Genomic DNA, 17,465 nt, shown 5'->3' with positions numbered 1-17,465 from the left:
ACATTTTTATTTAGGCGTTTCATCATTTGTAGATTAAACTTATTCTTTCCATTTCCCACTCACATTAAATTTCACATGGAAGTTAGCCCCTGTGGAAAAATGTCATTTCTTTCTTTTTTTCTTCTGTTTATATTTCTTGGATTTCCTAAAAATAGGCTATGAGAAAGACTAAAAATAACCTTGCCTACAGAGATTTGAAAGGAAAGTAATTGCTTTCCTTTACAATCATTAGTTTGGGCCTGAGAGTGTATGGGACTGCTCAGAGAAACCCTATTTCCTTCCCTCAGACCAATTGCATCACAGGTGGAGAATATGGCTTTTGAAAGTAGATCCCCTTGTTTTATTTTTTTTGACTTACATTCTGGTGTCTTCTCTGTCACATTCAATGTGGCTTTAACACATCCGCTTCATGTTGGAGCACCAAAAAAATATTGATGTCTCCTGGCCATTTGAGCATCTGATGGTTCTTTAAAGTTGGCGGGTCCTTTCCAGAAAAACATTTGGGTTTATATATTCTAGATATATAACACAGAATTATAGAATAATAGTTTTTTCATTCATTCATTCATTCATTCATTCATTCATCAACTATTTAGTGAGTGCTTACCATATGCCAGGCACAGTTCCTGGTGCAGGGAATGTTGCAATAAAACAAAACAGCAACTTCATTCTTGTGGAGCTTACATTTTAATGGTAGGAATCAGATTATGCATAAATAAATATAATTTAAAAAGTATTATACAATATATGTTACAACAATAAGTGATATGGGAAAATGTAAAGTAGGATACAGGGCATCATGGAGTATTAGGGAGAGGTGGTGTAAGTTTCTTACTTATTTATTATGGTCTGGGAATGCCATACTTCATTTGTGCAGATAACTGAAGGCAGTGAGGACTAAGCTACCTGGATACTTGTTACAAGCAAAAGGAATAAAAATTGCAATGGTCCTGACATTGGAGCATGCTTGTCATGGAGGAATTGTTGCAAGGAAGATAGCAGCACTGGAATGCAGTGTGTATGGGGGAGAATGAGAAAGATACAAGTGACAGCAGAAGACCAGATCATGTCAGGGCTTGTTGGCTACTTTCTGAGAGACAAAGGCAGCAGAGGAAAGTCTGGAGACAAATGAAATGATCTGTCTTAATTCAACTCATCGCTCTATTTTCTAACGTGGAAAATAGATAATTTAAGAGCAAGAATGGAAGACAGGAAAACGTTCAAGAAGCTATGCCCACAATCAGGGTGATGGCTTGGACTAGGGTGGTGGCCAAAGAGGCATTGAGTAATGTTCAGTTCTGGAAATGACTGAAGGTAGAGTTGATGGGATCTGCTATTGGTTTGCAGGAGGAAGGAAGAAAATGGGATCAGTCGAAGATGACTCTAGGGTTTTGGCCCAATCCACTGAAAGAATAGAGCTGCCATTTTCTCTGATGGGGAAGACTGTAGGAGGAAGAAATTTGGCAAAAGGGAGGGGATATCTGGAGCTCAGTTTGGGACATGTCCATTTCTGTGGAGATATCTGTAAGTTGGCAGTTTAATATATGAGTCTGGAACGTAGGGGAATGGTCCAGGTAGAAGTGTACATTTTTAAAGACTCCTAATATATTGGTTTTTAAATCAGTGAAGTAGATAAGAGCACTTGGGAAGTGAGAGTAGCAAGAATCCCATAAACTGAGCTCTGAGAAAGTCCAACACCTAGAAGTGGTCATGATGAGGAGGGACTGTTGAAAGAGACCAAAGTGACCATCTGAGATCATCCACAGCATGGCAGAGACAACCCTGAACCAATGTGACCACTGCCTCTCTTCCACTTACTCACATTTTCAATATTTCTTCCCTATTTCCAAATATTTCTAAAATGCTGTTTAGAAATTTCATTGGAGCAGTGTCCTGAACTCTGACAAGTCACGAAAATTCTCTGGAACCCATTTAATTATGCAGCAGCTTTAGGAAGTAGGTGCAAATTAGGACTAAGTCTCAGGAAGGTGTGTACAAATGTACAAAATAATGAATGGAGGGAGCGGGATTCCAACTCACTCTAAATAATGTAAAATTGCTAATATTTAGCAAATGCTTAATATGTTCCAGGCACTGAGCAGGTATTATTTTAATTAGCTCCCACGAGAACTCAATAAGGTAGATCCTAATATCACTTGGGTGAGGAACTAGAGGCTCAGAGAGGTTAATTAACCAAGGCTCACAGTTAATAAATATCAAAGTTGAGATTAAATTTTCTATCTGCCTGAAATAGAGCCCTCTCACCCAACAGCTACCTCATGTTCTCCTCTTATGATCAGACTCCTTCCTTTGCTCTCCCCCTGCTCTGCTGTCTATGCCTCATCTGTTTCCAGAGTGATGTCACCCCACCTAAAAAGGCCACTTTGACGTTCATCCAGTGGAAACCGTAGAACGGCTGACCAAACCATTCTCCAATGCAAACAACCCAGCTCCTTATAGCATTTCCTACCATAAGGAAGTATTTAACAAAGGTCATGAACAGCCAGCTAAGCAGTCTGGCTACAGCTTTTTTATGTGTGTGATGCATTTTCCTTCTCTTGAGCAAAATGACTTTTAGAATTATAGGAAGAAGATGAGACATCACTGTAAGCCTGTTATTTAAACTGTTCACAGCAGGGACAGTGGCTCATTCCTGGCAATAAGAGAAAAAAGATTCTATTCCTTAGTAAAAGTGGAAATCCATATGTGGGGGTCTTGAGAAAATGAACATAGAAAAGTACAAGTTTGGGATTTAAGTTCTGGTTTTCCCATTTTTGAACAGTGTGGCCCTGGAGAATTAACTGCTCAGAGCCTTTGTTTGCTTATCTGTAAAATGGGTTTTTAGACACCTGCCTTGATCTACTCAAAAGAGGTCAAGTTAGAAAATGAAGGTGAGGGGCACCTGGGTGGCTCAGTCGGTTGTCCAACTTTGGCTCAGGTCTTGATCTCACAGTTTGTGAGTTCGAGCCCCGCTATGCTGACAGCTCAGAGCCCGGAGCCTGCTTCAGATTCTGTGTCTTCCTCTCTTTCTCTATTCCCTTCCCCTGCCTGTGCTCTCTCTCTTTCTCCCAAAAATAAATAAATAAACATTAAAAAAAGAAAATGAATGTGAAGAGAGTTTATACACTAACACATTGGAAGTACAATAACGTGTTCTTGGTGCTATTGTTTATCTTATGGAGTCACCACATACATTCTGTAATTGTTTAAGACTCTATAAAAAATGTGACAGGGAAATGAGTAAAATAGTTGGAGGTAGAACTAGGGGTTTTCAGACACAAAAAGGCAAAGAAATGGAATCAGGAAGACAAAAGGGGAGAAGAAAAGAGATAAGAGAGGAGAGGAAGCGGGGAAAACCCACTTCATCTGAGCAAGACCAGCGCCTCAATTCCAGTCCATCTACCTGTCCCTCTGGTAACCTGCAAGATTGTATTGTGTTCTCTTTGTTGCTGCCCTCATTATCAACACGTGCTGTCAAGAATGTATTTGACAAAGGTATTCCCACAAAGTCATGCATTATTTTACACCGGTAGTTCAACATGACAACTGTTAAAACTGTTACAGGGAAAAGCAAAGGGGCATGTGTGTATGTGTGTGTGTGTGTGTGTGCGCGCTTACTTACAAAGCTCTACTTGTGGAGTTAAAGGTATCAGGTGATTAAGGTTGAGATGAGCAGAAGGAGTGAAGATTATTCCAGAACCCCTAAATTATTCCTATTGAGCAGCACTGATGTCATCTTTATGACTGAATTTTTCTAATAAATATGTCATAGGATCAATGTCAAGGATTCCTTTACTCTTCTGGAATAATCCTCCAACTGGGGAAAGGAAGGGCTGTATTCAATGGCTTGTTATGAAGTTGAAGTATGCTTAAGTATATATTCTACAAAGATACCCAGTCTTTTGCTCTAAAAACACCGTTGAAATTGTGTTTGCTTTCTTACTCACTGTTGCTGTATCAGAAAATATGCTCTTAACTCCTAGCTCCCACTTCTTCTCTTTGACTTTTACTCTTGCTTAGATGGAAGGATAACCCAGCAATGCCGGTGGGGTTGATCTATGAAGGAGTCTCCCCAGAGCCCCTGAAATACTCTGGGGGGAGTGCAGCTCAGAGCACAGTGCTTCATGCCTTTGATGAGTTCTTAGGCATTTGTCACAGCAAGGAAAGTGGTAAGTCAGACATTTTCTTTTTCTTTCTGTTCCTTAACAGGGAGGAGGAACAGAGATGTCTTTATCAATTGATAAGACCAAGTGTAAATTAAAATGTCATGAAGTCTATACTTCTCTAAGTCAACCAGGAGGCTGTGTGCCTGCCAGATGTTATTGTGTCAAGTCAGTTAATATTTGATCTCAGCAGGATATTGGGTTTCCATTTCCATATCTTAAAACATTGCCCTATATCCAACTGTTCCCCACAGTTTTGTTTGGATCCTAGGCAGTAGCCTGCTTTGTCTAAAATGGGGGAGAGATCCCGAGTTTGAAGACTGTGGAATTAAGTTACAAAGTCTGGATATGGCTGATGATGGGTCTGAGCTCCTCACCAAAGCCCTTCCCTGTAAAAATGCTGCAACTTCAAGTCAAGTCTATTTAGACCAGAAGATAGGCCTACCAGTTTAGAAGCTTGAAATTGTTCATTTCCTTACCTGCCAGCATCAAGCCGATGTTTAACAGCTGCAAAAAGGCACTTCAGAGTATGGCATTTTCAAGTCGGGTTTAGGGGAAAAAATGACTAGAATTTGGTGTGCAGTCAAATAGCATCCAGTCTCATCCACAAAAGTCACTTATCAAGAACTATGATGATATTAAACACATAATGAATTTCCTATAAATGATCAATCTATCTGTATTTCCTATAAACATCTATTGATTTGATTTTTAAACAACTTGACTTCAAGGCTATTATTACAAAAACAGTTGCTCATTCTTTTTTTTTATTAAAAAAATTTTTTTTTACATTTATTTATTTTTGAGAGACAGAGAGAGCACAAGTGGGAGAGGGGCAAAGAGAGAATGAGACACAGAATCCGAAGCAGGCTCCAGGCTCTGACCTGTCAGCACAGAGCCCGACACAGGGCTCCAATCACAAACCGTGAAATCATGACCTGAGCCGAAGTCGGACGCTTAACTGACTGAGCCACTCAGGCGCCCCAACAGTTGCTCACTCTTTATTTTCTTGCCCTTATAAATTCTATTACTTTCCCCTTCCTTAGCACTCTCCAAACAAAGCAAAATTCAGGAGAGTATTGGGGCGCCTGGGTGGCGCAGTCGGTTAGGCGTCCGACTTCAGCCAGGTCACGATCTCGCGGTCCGTGAGTTCGAGCCCCGCGTCAGGCTCTGGGCTGATGGCTCAGAGCCTGGAGCCTGTTTCCGATTCTGTGTCTCCCTCTCTCTCTGCCCCTCCCCCGTTCATGCTCTGTCTCTCTCTGTCCCAAAAATAAATAAACGTTGAAAAAAAAAATTAAAAAAAAAAATTCAGGAGAGTATTTAGCAAATCGGTTTAAGGGTTTATGCCTTACATTTGTAGATATCTCTCATGACGATAGTCTCATCAAGATACTTTGCCTACCTTGGGTATATGATACATATTTACACATTGACTGGTAGATATGGTTCCGACTCAGTTATCTGAGATGTACTTGCTTCTTTTTTCCTTCCCCATCAATATTCAGGAATGTAGTATTTGTAGTCTACAAGCAAAAGAGCCAGCAGAGTGGATTGGAAAGTTAGATGACAGCAAGTTTTCATTGCACTGAAGTCTGGAAAACCAGACAGGCTCTCGCATCTTTTCATGTGCAGCTATGACATAGTTCTGGTTTGTTTCTTTCAGCTGATTTTCTGCACAGGATGAGGGAGTACATGCCTCCTTCTCACAAGGCCTTTATAGAAGAAATTCACTCAACTCCTTCACTGAGAGACCACATTCTGTCCTCTGGAAATGGCCAACTTCTGACAGCCTATAACCAGTGTGTGGAGGCCCTGGCGGAGCTACGCAGCTATCACATCACTGTGGTGACCAAATACCTCATCACAGCAGCCACCAAAGCAAAGGGCAGGAGGCCGAACTATGTCCCTGGGCCACCACTAGCCTTAGAAGAGAGGGGCACAGGTGGGACTGTAGTTCTGAGCTTCCTGAAGAGTGTCAGGGATAAGACCTTAGAGGCAATTCTCTACCAAAGTGATTAAGAGACTGCCCTCTTCCCAAGAATGCAAAACCAGAAACTCGGGTTTCCCCTGGCCCTTTCTCCCACTGGAGGGCACGTAGGCCTGGAGAATGAGAATGTCTGGAATTATCTGACAGGAACTTCAGCCCTGTTTATGTTCCTGCTCTACAGAACACCATCTTCTCCCTTGTTGAGAGCTGTTAGTCTTCACAGAGGAGAATTTCTATGGCTAGTCAGAAATTTTCCTTTCCCTATCTAATTACTGGTTAATAGCAAACAGCTTTGGACACTTCCTCATTCAGAACCCCACAGAGGAGACCGTGTACCCCTATTCTATTTTCAAATAATAGAAAATCAATCTAAATTTCAAAAAACAAATCAAATTGCCTGTGGACAGATCCCCTTTTTGATTTCTTTAAAAAGCAAATTAAATACTCATGCATGCATTCATTCATTCAGTCAGTCAATGACTTATGTTCCTACTGAGCACTGGTTTAGGGATTAGAGCAGAGAATTTTTGTGGTCCCCATCCAGCTTTCCTCTCCCTGAGTGTGCTGAGTTTGTGGCAGGAGGTTGGAAATGCTCCAGTGGCGATGTGGAGGAAAGAGGAGGCTCACGTAAGACTTGGAAGTCACCAGTGTAACAATGAATAGTTAACGATGTGGGAACGGATGAGGCTCTTTGGCATGGTTCATCAATTTGCAAATTCTGTTTTAGTTTCATTCTTTATTTTTGGAAGAATGATTCTTTCTTCTTACACCGAAAGCTTATAGTTGTAAAATGAATTAATTGACCCATTGGAAGTAAATGATCGAAACAGGAATAAATAGTAAACTCACATGTTTAGTTTACAAATAAATGTAACTTTTTATTGATTTATTTTCTATCTCAAGATTTCATTTCATCTGATAGCAAAAGCTAGAAAACTTTAATCTTGCCAATTTAAGATAAACTCCATTAATTTAGGCCTGCCCCCTCCCCCCCGCCCCACACTGTGTGCACACACATATATCTGGGACAGTATCTACCTTCCACAGGGCCAATCTAGTATCATGGCCTCAAGAAGGACCTGATCATCAGGAACAGCCTCTGCCCAAGTTAGCATCTGCTGAGCAGTTCCCCTCCCCATATGAGTACTGGTCAAATGGAGCTTGCAGCTTGTTTAATCCTTTCAAACAAGACTTTCAGATTACTCAGCCTTCAAAGTCTTGTCATATCACTTGGAAAAACATCTGACCACTTCCAACATTGCCCAGGCCCTTAAATCCCACTTTTACTGTATATATAGTGAGGTGGGGGGGGGGGGGGGGGAAGAGAAATTTTAAGAAATTGGCTTATGTGATTATAGAGGTTGGAAATTCCAAAATCTGCAGGGTAGACCAGCAGCCTGGAGAGTCGGGGAATCACCATGTAAAGACTGACTTCTGGTAAAATTCCTTTCTGCTCAGTGAAGGTCAGTCTTTGTTCTATTCAGGCCCTCAACTGATTGGGTGAGGCCCACTCACATTATGGACAGCAATCTGCTTTACTCAAAGTCCATTAATTTAAATGTTCTCCTCATCCAAACAAAATACCCTCATAAAACCGTACAAAATAATGTGTGACCAAATATCTGGGTATCATGGCCCAGCCAAGATGACATAGAATTAGCTATCACAAGCCTCCTTTACAAGAAACTGAATTAGGGTAAAGTTATGGTATCTGATACACACCCTCCCCACATTTCTATTAGAGAAGAATCCTCTTTTGTAATGATGGACAGGAGGTACAAAAATGATGTATAGTTTCTCCCCAAGAGATGCTGGGAAGGAATACAGGCAGTACACTGGATGGAAACCCCTAGAGAGAAGGGTGGAATACAGCCCACAAAAATCTGACTATAAAAAATCTGACTAGCTCTTTATACTGGGTGATCTGTATAGAATGAAACCATTGTCTCTTTTAATAAAAATAACAACCCGCTGTTTCGAGGTTGACCTTATAGGGCTAATCTTCACCAGGGAAGGGGGCAAAACCTTAAAGTCTTAAACCTTGTACATAAGAGTCACCTTCACCTAACCCCCCCCCCCCCCCACACACACACACCTAAGCCTTCTGGGGACAAGGGGACACTGATTCTTTTTTATCCTGTGCCCAAGTGCAGTTAGGATTAGTTTAGTAATTTTTAGGAGACATTAGAAAAGACTCAGGGATGATTTTAAAAGCAAGCCAACAAAAATCATAAAGGAACACCAGTTAGATGGCATGAGCAACATTCAGTCTTCATGCTGTGGGGCACAGAGACCCTATACTTTCCTTAGACTGCATGCAGGTGAACAGGATCCCCAAACTCTCAATTTACAGAGTGTCCAACAAAGACAGTCTCAGAGACTGAGTTTTTCTTCCCTTGCTGTTAGTCTGAAATTTGTTTTTTGTTGTTTCAATACAATCTATATAGGGTTAAAATAAAAATAAAACTAAACACCAACCATAAAGAAATGCTTGAAACCTGTGAGATCCTATCCAATTTAAGATCTGGGATATAAAACTTGCAGTACCTGAAAGCAATGATTTCTTCCACAACAGTGAATTTCACCCACCAAATTCTGTCTTGCATTTTCTTATGCACAGATGTCCTATTTGCTTTGCTAATGGAAGAAACACTCTTCTCTTTCTTTGTTCATTTAACAGTAAACTTAATAAAGAAGTCGGATATCATTGCTTTCTGAAATGCAATTGCTAGTTAATTTTTGCAGTTTAGCATCTGCTTCTCAGCAACATTAAAAACTGAGTTTTTGGATGTAAGCATCATCAAAAATAAATGATTTTTTCTTGCAAAGTAATTTCCTTTGTAAACTCACAAATCTATTGGCCCACATGGTTCTATGGCAGCTGCATAGGTTTCAAACCAAACTCAATTATGGTATTTGCCTTTAATTATCCACACTCTTTTTAAGGTATCAGTCAGAATTTGACCTGCGCTGTACAGGGAGCATTTACCTTAGACCGACTCTGACCCCTCACAGGCCATGTCCTTCTTCACCAGGCAAGGAGTCCTGGGGCCAGTAGAACTTGCCTTTAGGATGATCAACTTTTTAAAGAACCCATCAGAGGTTCTCATAGAGGTACCCATACTCAGAGGTACCCATAGTAGACAAAATACCAATAATGATAATAATAACAATAATAATAAAAATTAATTATAGGCACACACAAGTGTTATTCGTCATTAAAATATGAAAAATAAACATCCATTTGAAAATATATTACAATATTCAGCACTACTTACTCCTCTGTTGCATAAATGCTATTATTTAAATAAAACAATTGGCTAGTTCACAGTGGCAGTAAGTGGTAATTAGTAAGACTATTTAAACAAATACTATGTAATTGTTTTCATTTTTATTATCTATGCTTTTCAGAAGAGTTAAGGAAACATGCTCACAATACTCACAATGTGAAAAATCACACTTTTACTATGTTGGTCATCCATGGGCACAAGCCCTGACAGCTGTTCCTATTTAAGATTAGGACCCGCTTCAGACGCTTGCTTGGGTCACGTCACGGGGCACGTCGCTCAGAGTGAGCCGCAGTGAGCCATCCGTCACTGTGAACCAGGAACTACGGTTGCCAACATCAGGGGTCAAGGGAAAACCCAGTAACAAAGACCACAGGAGAGGGATGATCAGCACCACACCCAGTCGATACTAAAACAGTGTTACAGTCATATGGATTTTTCACTCTTCTTTTAATTTTTGACACAAGGTTGAAAAACGGAGCTTTTAATACCCCAGCGAAGGGGTTTACAGAACATGAGACTTCCAGTGCTAAAAGTAAGTCAGATTCAGGCAATGCAATTTGGTCACTAGACCTGCCCTCTATTACCACTTCTATTACCGCCATTTTCCATATCATGCTCTGGATGCCTGGAAAGCCCAAATACCTTGCACACATGGCCTCAAGGGTGTGTGTACAGAGTCTTCTCTCCTGGGTTTGCTTCTGACGGTGCCATTGGTATTCAAGTCCCTATGCCCCCAGGGAGGACAAGGCTTTTTGCAGGCATGTGCGTGGAGCTCAGCCAGGAGGCTGGGGTGTCTACAGGCATTATGGAGCAGTCCCTGGAAATTGCAACATAGCAGTGCTGGAAAGAGTGAGGCTGGACCTGAGACCGACTATCCCATGTCTCCATGTTTGATATGGAATTCTAAGGAGTGAGAGAATTAACTTCAAGGTGGGCTTCCGGGTTATTTTGAAAGTATCTTTTTCTAGGGTATAATAGAACACCTTTTATTTATTTGCTAGACTGATCTATAATCTAATTTATGTATGTGTAGAAAAGAAACGGTATGTGGATGTCCATTTGTACTTTTACCCCAGGCCCAGGCAAACAAAAGGCCTGTTAAAGTCTCAAACTTGTCATTTAAACTTTGCCTGTAAGTCTTGTCTACGACCACCAGAGGGCAATCGCGACCTGCAACGCTCAGCCCCAAAGCTTCAAGCAAAGTACAGATTCCAGGCTAATCCCATAGGAGGAAGGTTTTTCCCTTTTCAAAATATCTCTTTCTCCACAGTAGGACTCGGAGGAATCTGGAGAGGTTATCACCCAAAACCATGCCTCCAGACAGAGCCACACTAAATCAATCCAGATAAATACTGGTGTCCAAAAGCAAATCATATTCTATTCTTCTGTACATTTTAAAAGGGATATTCTGGGTGCTAGAACTGTGGATAATTTGCATTCCCACTTTTATATTTTTCTTTATTAAAAAGAAAAACATTAAAGCATGTTTTTGTAAAAGTCAGAGAGAGAAATTCTTCATCCTACCTCAGTGACTAGTGTTATCTGAGAATCTTTACTCTCAGGGAAACTTAAATGCTGCCAAATTGTGAAGAGAAGATTAGTAGTGAAAGACTAGCACTGAAAAAAAAGAGCATATAAATACAGGAAGCAAGAAAAGCCAAGTAACTGTCTTGGGCTTAGAAAGAGGTTAGTCGGGGTTTTCTCTATAAGAAAATACAAATGTCATCACTCATTAAATAATTTCTCTTCTCATTGCCCCCCTCACATCCATCCCAGCTCTGTGGCACTTAGCCATGTATGACTTGTGTGGGATACCTCCTTTTATAATAGCTCCGTGATGCAATCTGCACCTGCAAACAGACAGTTCATTTAAAAATGTCCTATTATGGCAAGCATTGGAATTATATGCAAACTCTGGAGAGGGAAATGTGGATGGACTGAGGCACATCTCTAGCTGATCTGCTCATAGTTGCCAAGCTCAACCTGTGTTGAAATTATAAAAGAAGCATAAAAGAAAGGAAACTTATAGTGTTCTTGTTTATCATCTCCCTTGTCCATTAATTTCCAAAAACTAATAAAGACGCTGACCAGAGAATTAAAAATTCTAATATGAAACTAATGGAAACAACAAATCTAGATTATATACCACTCAATCTGCTATAGCCATATGGCAAACATAAATTTGAGATTAGTGAGCTCGATACAGAGTATGAAGACCACACAAATCTACTCATAACATCCTTCCTTTCTATGTCACTTGCCCGGTTACAAATTCCAGTTCAATTTGTTACAATTTGTAACAGCTTCATGTGTCAATTTTAGGGTAATAACAACACTTATATAGGGTATGATAATTATATAAGTTACTATATGTAGTAGTAGTAGACCAGTGTCTATGCAGAGCAAACATTATTTAACTACTTGCTGCTATTATTATTGCTATTATTAATTGTCAAGGACTGTTAGACACACTGTTGAACAGTGTGGAAGGAAAGCTTGCTTTCAAAAACCTAGGACATAGAGTCACAAAGAGTGACCTCTCTTCACCTGAAAGCGGAAATTTATGATCTAAGAATGCAAGAGGAAGGCCTTTGGAAAAAACTGAGAAATTTCTAGTGTTTCATCTTTTTTAGGGAAATATTTTCTGACGCTGTTTGATTGCTCTCATGTTCACTATACAAAGACTTCGCCAACATTCCTTCTAAATTCTGAATAAAATAAAATTTCTAGTTTAAAATCAAACTAAAATCATGTCAGTGTTGTTATGAGACCTTACAACATGACTTGAGAGAAGTGGAGATACTGTAGATTTTGAAAAAAACAAAAAAAAAAACACACACACACACACAAAAAAACAACAACCTACAACTAGGATTGACAGAGCGAAGGACTCATAAGCATATTGGCAAGAAGTTAATTGTCTGGGGGAAGGAATGTAATATCCTAGCACCTGACAGGATTGGCTAAGCTGTAAAGTATGGGAAGTTTAGCTCCCACACTTGAACCTCCCCTTTCTGTGCTGTCAATCTCCATATTGGTGACATCTCTTCTATCAGAGCAATGTTGTATTTTATATAATCAAAAATGTCCCAAGGAGAGAAGTGTTTTTCTCTCTCATGTTTCAAAATATCCAGGGATAGAACGGCGGCTCCATTGGGTCATTAATGACTCAAGTTGTTCTCTCTGTACCCTGACATCTTCAGGAGGTTTCTTCCACCTCTTGGCTTAAGATGGCTGCTGGAATGCCAGCCATTCTATCTGCCCTGTAGGTCATGAGAAGAAAAGGGAAAAGAAGGACAATTTTCTGGGTTTTTTTGAGGAAACTTCTAAGAAGACCCCTACAGACACACACACACACACACATACACTTGTATATATATACATATTCATATGTATATATGTATATTTTTTCTATTGACTATGTCTCAGTCTTATAGCCTTCCTAGCTACCATAGACTGGCAAACGTAGTCTTTAAACAGAACAACCACACACCTAGCAAAAAATAGTGTTGTTAAGAAAAGGGGGGCACCTGGGTGGCTCAGTTGTTAAGCATCTGACTTCGGCTCAGGTCGTGAGTCCGAGCCCCACGTTGGGCTCTGTGCTGACCGCTCAGAGCCTAGAGCCTGCTTCAAATTCTGTGTCTCCCTCTCTCTCTCTGCTCATGCCCTCCCTCCCTCTCTCTCTCTCTCTCTCTCTCTCTCTCAAAAATAAGTAAACATTAAAAAAAGAATACATTAAAAAAGGAAGGGAATGAATGCATGTTGAGGTAAGCAACAAAAAGCCATTTGTATTATATCTTCCTTACATAGTCAAATTTTCTTAGGGCCTTTCATGTTTCTCAAAACTTTTCCTCAGAAAAGAATCTAAAATTCACTCTATTGTATAAGAGATTGATAAGCCATGAAAGCATTAACCTTGCCTAAGAAATGTGAATTACCATAGGATGAAATACCTAAGTACAGTTATTAAACATTGCTAGTAAATTTTCAAGGGAAGGAGTAGGGGGATACAAGGAGAGTACAGGCAATGTTGACAGGAAGAGAGGGTGAAATCTCTGCACATGGAAAGCCCACACTTCACCTGAGGCCAGGCAGCTGGCACTAAAAATTGCAATATTATCTTCAACTTGCAGCTACACTGATATGGAAAAAGTCCTGCTAGTGTAAAGAGATGCTTTCAGGTTGGAAGAAATTCTACCTATTCTCAAGGTCAGGAGTCAACTCTTTGAAGGTCAGGAGTCAACTCTTTAAATGAGTTGCATTCCATGAGCATATAGCAGTCTACAACCAAAATGTTAGCTCTACATTAGAATTGCCCAGAACGTGATAAAACGCAGATCTATATGACCACTCCCAGAGTTTCTGACTCAGTAGATTTCGGGTTCAGCCTGATAATTTACTTGTGATGATATCATAAGCTAAAGTTTGAGAATCATTGGTTTATGATGTTTTCCTCTTTTCCTTGTTATCAAGGGCACCATGAACTATTACCTCCATGTAATGAAAGCGAGTTTTACTTTCTGAAGGAGGAAACCTTAAGCTCTTTATAATCATCTTAATGTGAAAGCACAAAATACCTAAGCTGTGTCAGTGGCCTACATAAGCATCTCTCTCCAAAAAAACATGTAGAAAGTGTTTGCTTACATTATAAAGGGAAATATATCTTTCTGATCATTCTCTCGCACCATTAAGTTTTAACAAAATTGAAAAAAAATTTAAGTTTCAGGAAAAAAGCAATCCTATTGTTACATGAAGGACACAGTAAAAAAAAAATAAAAAAATAAAAAAAAATAAGATAGCTTGGGCCAAAAGACACAGGAAAGGAGACGGATGGTTTCCCCATAATGGCACAATCCCAAATCAACTGCTGACTAACCATGATTTTATCAGAGGGAAATCTGGTTCTGGGTCTTGAACTGAATCTAGTTTTGTGTGTTTCTTAAATGATGCTAACATTAATGAATAAAATACCCCTTTAAAAGTTAGTGAGAAGAGACAGAGCTGGAAAATGTTTAATACAAATCAGGATACTTCTGCAAATAAATACACACTGAGTTGCTAAATGATTGGATTACTCCTCCCTGCTGCCTATCTTAGGTACATGGCCTTGCTGCACTGAGCCTCAGGGTCTTGGATTGTCTAGTGAGTTTGCTGTGATGCATGATCTCTGGGTCTCTTCTAATATTCAGCAATGCTCTTCTGAGTGTGCAAGAGTCGGTCCAGGGCTACGTGCACAGGGAATTAGTTCTATCTGTGATATTGATCAGGAGTTATTCTAAGTCCTAGGAGGTTCATTGTCATTTAGTCTGGACTCTGCTTGTTTGCATTGAACATAAGCAACATTTATGACAAATAAAGTGGTAAATAATAGACTAACTAATCATAGTTTAATAATGGCATCCACCAGAGAAACCCATCTTCTCCCTTACCTGAAATGCCCAACCCACAACCACCAGCTTCTCTTGAACAAGCCCTCCCGATGCATGGCCATCTGTTCCTCCCAAACAGTATCATGGAACATTTGGGTGACTATTGCTATTTAAAATTATGTTATTCTAACTTCTCATCATTTATGATAGCTAACTAAGTCAATCTATTCTATGTAGAGAGAGCCTGGAATTCCTCAGCACCTTCCCATTTTGTCCCTTCCCGACTAGCTCCTGGGTGTATCCTTGAAGACTCAACTCAGGCATCAGCTCTATGGGGCCCTTCCTGCTAACACTCCACCTGCCATCTGCAGCCTAGATGCTGCCTAAAACTTGGACCTGCCCCTCTTTCTGGATTTGTCTAACAGGGTCACTGTAATTACCTTCTATAACTGCTTCCTCCACTCAACTATAAATTCCATGAAGTCACCTCTGTGTCCCTTATGCCAGTATAGAGGTATTTAGTAAATATTCTTTCAATGAGTGAAGGAATTTGAATAAGCTCAGAGAGTGTGTGGCGAGAACCCATTTGTGGTAGGGCCATCAATGCAAACACAGTTAGAACTTCTGGTAAAAGGGGAAAGAAACTGCCTTACCAGGGAATAAGAGTCTACTTATCCCTATAAATCTGCAGCCTGGGGTGAATGACTTTGTGAGTATTTCTCTCACCACATTTTGATGCTAGTAAAATCTTACTTAAATCTACATCAAGTGAAGCTTTAGATGTTGACAGACTTACAGCATAAGCATCAGGAATACCTCAGACAGAAGCATTCAGTTATTACTACCATTACGATTACTACAATAGTAGTAAAACAGTAATAGTTATAATATGTATATAGTTTGTGAAGTGCTTTCACAGGTGTTATTTCATTTGATTTTTACCACAGCTTGGTCAAGTGGGTACTATTGTTATCCCACTTCTGCTAGTAAAGAAAATGCAACTCAAAGGAGTTAGATGACCTCCCCAAAGTTCAAAAGCATGGTAAATGGTGGAACTGGAACCCAACCCAGATTTTTTAGCTCCAAAAGCAACGGCATCTGTATTGTTCCTTCATGACATTGTTGTCAAAACAAAAGCAATTTCAAACACTGGGATGCATGTTTCCTTGGGAGGGGGGCAGGCAGCAGGAGGAGAATCTTGTCAGGCAGCCTATCTCAGTCTCTGCCAAATGGCTCAACAGAGGACTTGGTTCTTTTGCCTCAGCATTTGGTCACTTGGTCTCCTGTCCCAACAGTTGCTCCTGTCACTCTGGCAGCAACATCTCAGACGTACAGGATCCCAACGAGATGGCCCTAATTGGTCAGACTATACTTAATGGCCTTGGGCAGAGATTTCCCCTATAGTGAATTACCCTTCAATCACCAGTGAGTCAGGCCATTTAACTCTAATCTTAAATTCATACTTCATAAACAGCTCCATTTACTCGAGACATCTTTCATTTAATAGTTAGGGGCAATGGCAACAGCTATGGCATTATGTCTCCTCACAGAGACCAAAGAGAGCAGAAAATGAAAGCAGATGTCCCTTTTCATTCTCAATAGAAATACCCATTAATATAGCATCTTCCCCTCAATCCTCACCCTTGTGGTCACCGCCAAGACTCCTCAATGGTGAAACAGGGAGTAATCTAAAGTGCATTTGCAATCTGGCTTCCTTGTTCTGGGATTAATCCAGAGACAGGGATCACCGATTATTACAGCAATAATGGAGGAGCTCTGTAGGTGAGACTTTGAAATACCCTCCCCAGTCCTCCACAGGGCCTCCCTAGGTGGAGGCAGGGGAACAAGTTTGATTTGGTGCTTCATTACTCCCCATCTCCAAAACTCTAACAACATCACAAAGCTATATACCGGGACTCTTCTGTCTAAAGAGGAAAGTAAGGTTTGGTTTACTAATCCAGGCATAAAAAAGTATAACCTAAACTGAAATCCACAGCAATACTGTCAAAGAGCTGACTCATGCAGGTGCTATTTACAGGTAAGGGGCTGAATCATGGTCATATAAGCTTTTATATAGAGCATAGTAAAATAATTTAGTGACTTTAGAAATGGATGAAAATATTAGGGAGTATATTGTGTGTTTTCAAGCCAATGACATATTTAAATTTTTTAAAAGTTTATTTATTTATTTTTGAGAGAGAGAGAGAGAGAGATACAGAATCCCGAGCAGGCTCTGCACTGTCAGTGTAGAGCCCGATGTGGGTCTCGAACTCACGAATGGTGAGATCCCGAACTGAGCTGAAACCAAGAGTTGGATGCTTAATCAACTGAGCCACCCAGGTGCCCCAAAGGACATATTTCAAATGGTCATTGATTTCTAGACCATCAAATAAATGATCATTTTTGGAGCACATTTTACATTATACATGCTAGGGTCTTGATATATAAATAAAATACACAGAGAATGGTCTCAAGACATGTTCTCAAAGAGCTGTTAGTCTATCTAAGATGGTAGATAAAGGGTAAGGTTCACACTATTAGTGTTATGTGGCACCTTGCAAAACACCAGAATGGCTCTGTTCCTTGTTTGGTACCTAGAGACCATGAGCCTCAGACATAAAATGATGCATTAAATGCATAATGCATAAAATGATGC

General features: G+C 40.1%; 1 protein-coding gene across 1 annotated transcript in view; it reads left to right on the top strand.

Annotated features, from left to right (window-relative positions):
* The window catches only part of IDO2 (indoleamine 2,3-dioxygenase 2), a 71,645-nt gene extending 64,606 nt beyond the window's left edge, over positions 1-7,039 (top strand). The window contains exons 9-10 of the mRNA XM_045459702.1: positions 4,021-4,169; positions 5,827-7,039. Coding sequence (XP_045315658.1) covers positions 4,021-4,169; positions 5,827-6,182 — 505 coding nt within the window. The 3' untranslated portion in view covers positions 6,183-7,039. The remainder of the gene's footprint in view (positions 1-4,020; positions 4,170-5,826) is intronic.
* Positions 7,040-17,465: the final 10,426 nt, after the last annotated feature.

Source organism: Leopardus geoffroyi, chromosome B1 (assembly GCF_018350155.1).
Source record: "Leopardus geoffroyi isolate Oge1 chromosome B1, O.geoffroyi_Oge1_pat1.0, whole genome shotgun sequence".
Taxonomy (NCBI): domain Eukaryota; kingdom Metazoa; phylum Chordata; class Mammalia; order Carnivora; family Felidae; genus Leopardus; species Leopardus geoffroyi.
The sequence above is the reverse complement of the archived record's forward strand: the minus strand, read 5'-3'. Positions and strand labels throughout refer to the sequence as shown.